The sequence below is a fragment of the Raphanus sativus genome, unplaced genomic scaffold (assembly GCF_000801105.2).
Source record: "Raphanus sativus cultivar WK10039 unplaced genomic scaffold, ASM80110v3 Scaffold4209, whole genome shotgun sequence".
Taxonomy (NCBI): Eukaryota; Viridiplantae; Streptophyta; class Magnoliopsida; order Brassicales; family Brassicaceae; genus Raphanus; species Raphanus sativus.
This window is the reverse complement of record NW_026619511.1, coordinates 3,792-8,028: the sequence shown is the minus strand read 5'-3', so window position 1 is coordinate 8,028 and position 4,237 is coordinate 3,792. Positions and strand designations below refer to the sequence as shown.

Here is a 4,237-nt window from a genome sequence, read left to right as displayed (position 1 = left end):
GGCTAATCTGGAATCACCTGGATAGAAAGTGGGATATCTTCTTCCTCACAACTCCTATGAGATTTATTCAACTTCCTTGTTACTCTCCACGGATTAGTGGTTCCCAATCAAACTTCTTACAGATTGGTTTATCTTGGTTTGATAAGAATCATGAAGATATTGCCATATGTCCGAACAGGTGATATCACTCAAATTACCCTAAAAAGTGAATTACTCTCTCAAATAAGAGGTTCAGATGCAGTACTTAAGGATCGAATCCACAAGGACTCTAGGATTACTTCAAGGCTTAACTAAATAGAGTTAAGAATAGACTTAAGGTTTAATATGTTTTAAAGCAGTAAATATTAAGGTGAGCAAGGGAATTGTTCAGTAAATGAAGTGAAGGTTGTTTCTAGATGAGGAAGATAGCTAGATTCAGGTATTTCTCAGGTATGAATTTATGTAGTTTGAAAGTAACAATAGGGCTTTAGTCCATGAACTCAATCAATTGGTATGACCAGTAGGGTCTCCTTTACTAGATCCCGGATCTCAACTGTCGTTTGTTGATCTCGGAAAATAGTCGATCGATACGACTATGTCTTAATCGATCGATACACCTTTCATACAATCGATCGCTACAATGATGGTTGTGTCGATCGATGGTAATTCTAGCAAGCATTATCGATTTGGTTGAACACGTTCTCTAATGATCTAGACCACCTTTCACATGAGTCTAGTCAGTTAGATCACTATAGTTTATTTCAGGGTATTGAGAGTATACAGTTGGTTATCTCTTTAATCCTAAGATCTAGGTTTAAGGGTGATCAATCCTAAATCTAGTATTAAGAACAACCAAGTGAAAGAACTATTTTAACACCCCTAATAGACATCACAATCTCATCACATGATTCACCCTTATGAGAAACCTAAATCTAACAATTAGGTTTACTCAGACATATTCATGAGGGACAAGATCATGATGGTTTGAATAAAACTTAATATGAATTAAGGAACACAAAGAGTAGTGAGTAAGATAAAAAGGGAGTTCAAGATCTTCTCTGTTTTGCAGTCTCAGATCTATCTCTCCAACTCTAGCTCTTCTCCTCAGGTAGCCAAATTGCTTCTCTTCTCCAATAGGTCTCTAGGCAAGTCCGCCTCTAAAATGATACAAAACCCTAGTATATAAAGCCTAACAGGCGGCCAGGGACTAAATATGTAAATTGCACACTTTGTGATACACGAAAATCTTCTAAGTCGTAGTCTATCGAATGGTTAAATATCGATGCTCTTCCATCACTGTCGATCGATAGTAAGTGACTCTAATCGCCCGACCTCGCATGATTCCTATCGGTCGATTCTTCATTCGTGAAAATACTCCAAAAATGCCTTAAAAGTATTGCTTTCTTCAATTAAGTACCTGTGCCTGAAAATACTCTAAAATACTTTGAAAACGAAGTAAATATGACTGAAAACTCTTATATACCATGGTTAAAAACGGGTGAAATTCATGGTATATCAACTCCCCCAGACTTACTCCTTTGCTTGTCCTCAAGCAAAGCAATCAGTAGTCTCTTCGAAGGAGGTTTAAAAACAACATGACTCTTATTTTTGAAAACTTAAAATTTCTCACTTCCTTGTCATGAGAATCTAAACAGTCTCAACCTCAAATGCACATTTATACCTTATTCTAGTCTAACAAGCAAATTCATCTATCCAACAACTTAGCAGATCTTGTCTAAAATTCTTCTCTACTAGCCTTATTTCTTAGCATAAAATAAAAGTGCGTGCTTTACCTTGGGAACACTACAAGAATTTACTTAAATAGCTAAGGATTATTTTGTAGCTAATGGGCCAAATCTGTTGCTAATTTTATGAAGGCAACGAATGGCAACAGATTAAATCCTTGGCCTCAGCACCGACGCTATTTGTGATCTGTAGCCAATCCGTAGGTCACTAGCGACAGATTAGTGACAACAATTTTTGTAGCCAATAGCGAGAGTTTAGCTACGACTTGATCTGTGACTTTATAGCTACAAATTTTAGCAATGATATTTCCTTAGCAAGTTTGTGCCAAATGTAGCCACGGATTTGGCTACATATTAGTTGTAGCTTTTGATTTAAATTACCTGTACTGTAGCTAATACAATTTATAAAATAAATTTAAAAACAATATGTTGTCCAATATATGTTAATTAGTGAGGAAAACTAAATATAATAAAATCAAACTCTTTACAATTGTGTTAACAAACATTAATAATGTAAAGTAGATATAAAGAAAAAATCTAAATTGTCAAACATCACAGAGATGGTTAAGCATCATACAAGTAGACGAACAAAACAAAATTAACCCGAAAAGAGAACAAAAAGCAGAACCTAAAGTTATCAAGATGCACATGGTCCTGTGTGTTAGGATTTTTGGATGGAAATGTCACAACCTTGCGATTCTGCAGTAAGGGAAGAGAGACATAGCCAAAATTAGATAAGGTATTTTTTGAAAGAGAATTATAAGCTGTCAAACAGAGAGTAGACTGAGAGAATACCTGTGAAGTCAAGGATGCGTGTTATGACTGGTATGGAGAACTCTGATGAAAAATTATTGGACGTGGCTGTGACTCTCTGGATGCCTAATATGCCAGTGATATAGCTGTGGAGCAGCTTGTTGCTCATGGTAAACCTGACTCCTTCCTTTGCTTTGAACTCGAGGAGTATAGCTTCCTAGAACCTGACTCCTTTATTTTATTTAGTCCAGAGAGCCTTCTATGGAGAGTATTGACCCAGGTTCACAATCTGCAAAGAAAGGGCATAATATCAAAATCAATAACTGCCTAATAAGGTGCTTTAAATCAGACAGAAAACAAGGGCACAAGATAAACAACTATAAACATCTGGTAGAATTGAAGCCATTTGAATCACTAACCGAAAGGGTAGCAAAAAAAAGTATAATCCTTGGAACTATGGTATCTGTAAAACAAACTCAAAGGAAACTAACTGTTACTCTTATAGATCGAATAAAATAGAGACTTTAGGATTTAATCTTATTAAAAATGTTCACAACTTACAAGGTGATACAAGGTGACTGAGGAGATGCTCATCGAGCTTCTTCGGTGCATCATAAGCGTTTAGGTTGAGGAAAGTAGCCATTGATACAGAAACGGAGACGAAGAAGAGAAGCCCCAAATCAAACTGAAACCCAAATCGAGACCTATTGATACAGAAACAGAAAGTGAGAACAAATCGAAACCCTAATCCAAAAACCCCCAAATCAAAACTCTTATCTGAACTAATAGAAGAAATATGGGTATGGAAGAAACATACCCGGAAGATTTAAATCCGGTGGCCATGGACGACAACAATGAGAAGTTTGTCCGGTGTGGGCCATGAAGAAAAGCACCGTATAACATGAAGAGGCGAAACTGAGAAGAAGACTCGGTGAGTGAGAGTTTAAGCCTTTGGTCATTTTTTTCTATGTCGTAACACTTTTGATAACAAGTTTTGGGGCCAATTTTTTGGAGCTAAACCCAAAAAAAATTGGGAGGGAAATGAAAAATATAGAGGCAATTGGTAAAGCCTAAAAAACTTAAAGAGGGAAATGTGTGTAGGTAAATAAAATCTGTGATGTTAAAATTAAAAAAATGTATTTATAATAATAAAATTTATACAATTTTAATAGTCTGATATAAATTTCTAACCATTTATAATTTACTAACCAAGTTTTTAATACTTTTAACAATTTCTTAACTATAAACCACAATCCTTAAAATCTAAACCTTATACCCTAATAATCCATAACTAAAGTAGTAGCCAGATATTTTCATTTTAACATCACAAATCTTTACATTATTAATAATTAATGTACATTTCTAACAAATTACAATTTACTATATATTTAGCAAATTCTTAACTATAAAATCTCTAATCCTTAACCCTAAACCACAATCCATAAAATCTAAACCCTATACTATAATCCCTAACTCAATTGTATCCACCAAACACAATAAGCATAAAAATGGTGTATTTCAAAATATAACACAGATACACATTATCTTGATTCAAAGTTTCAAACATACATCACAAATGCAAATTTCAAATATATAACACAAACATATCAGTAAGATACATAAATATTTATAACCATGTGTTACTAACTACAAAACTTTTGGCGACAATTGATTCCTCGCTAATTAGTAGCTATTTAGCTAGAGAACACCTATGAACCGTATTCGTAGCTAGATAGCTATAGATCGCTACAGATTAGCTA

General features: G+C 34.6%; 1 protein-coding gene across 1 annotated transcript; it reads right to left on the bottom strand.

Moving 5' to 3' along the window:
• Positions 1-2,171: 2,171 nt before the first annotated feature.
• LOC108836258 (uncharacterized) lies at positions 2,172-3,458 on the bottom strand. Its single transcript, XM_018609437.2, has 5 exons — positions 3,295-3,458; positions 3,039-3,181; positions 2,897-2,940; positions 2,520-2,766; positions 2,172-2,423 (listed from the first exon to the last, which is right to left on the bottom strand). Exons 1-4 carry the CDS (start codon positions 3,378-3,380, stop codon positions 2,737-2,739), a joined length of 303 nt encoding a protein of 100 aa, XP_018464939.1. The 5' UTR covers positions 3,381-3,458; the 3' UTR covers positions 2,172-2,423; positions 2,520-2,736.
• Positions 3,459-4,237: the final 779 nt, after the last annotated feature.

Bases quoted from the DNA above. Each gene is read 5' to 3' on its own strand.
- LOC108836258 (XM_018609437.2), bottom strand. From the start codon at position 3,380: ATGTTATACGGTGCTTTTCTTCATGGCCCACACCGGACAAACTTCTCA. The intron at 3,182-3,294 runs GTATGTTTCTTC...CTGTATCAATAG, and splicing joins ACCGGATTTAAATCTTCCGG to GTCTCGATTTGGGTTTCAGT. The intron at 2,941-3,038 runs GTAAGTTGTGAA...TTTGTTTTACAG, and splicing joins CAGTCACCTTGTATCACCTT to ATACCATAGTTCCAAGGATT.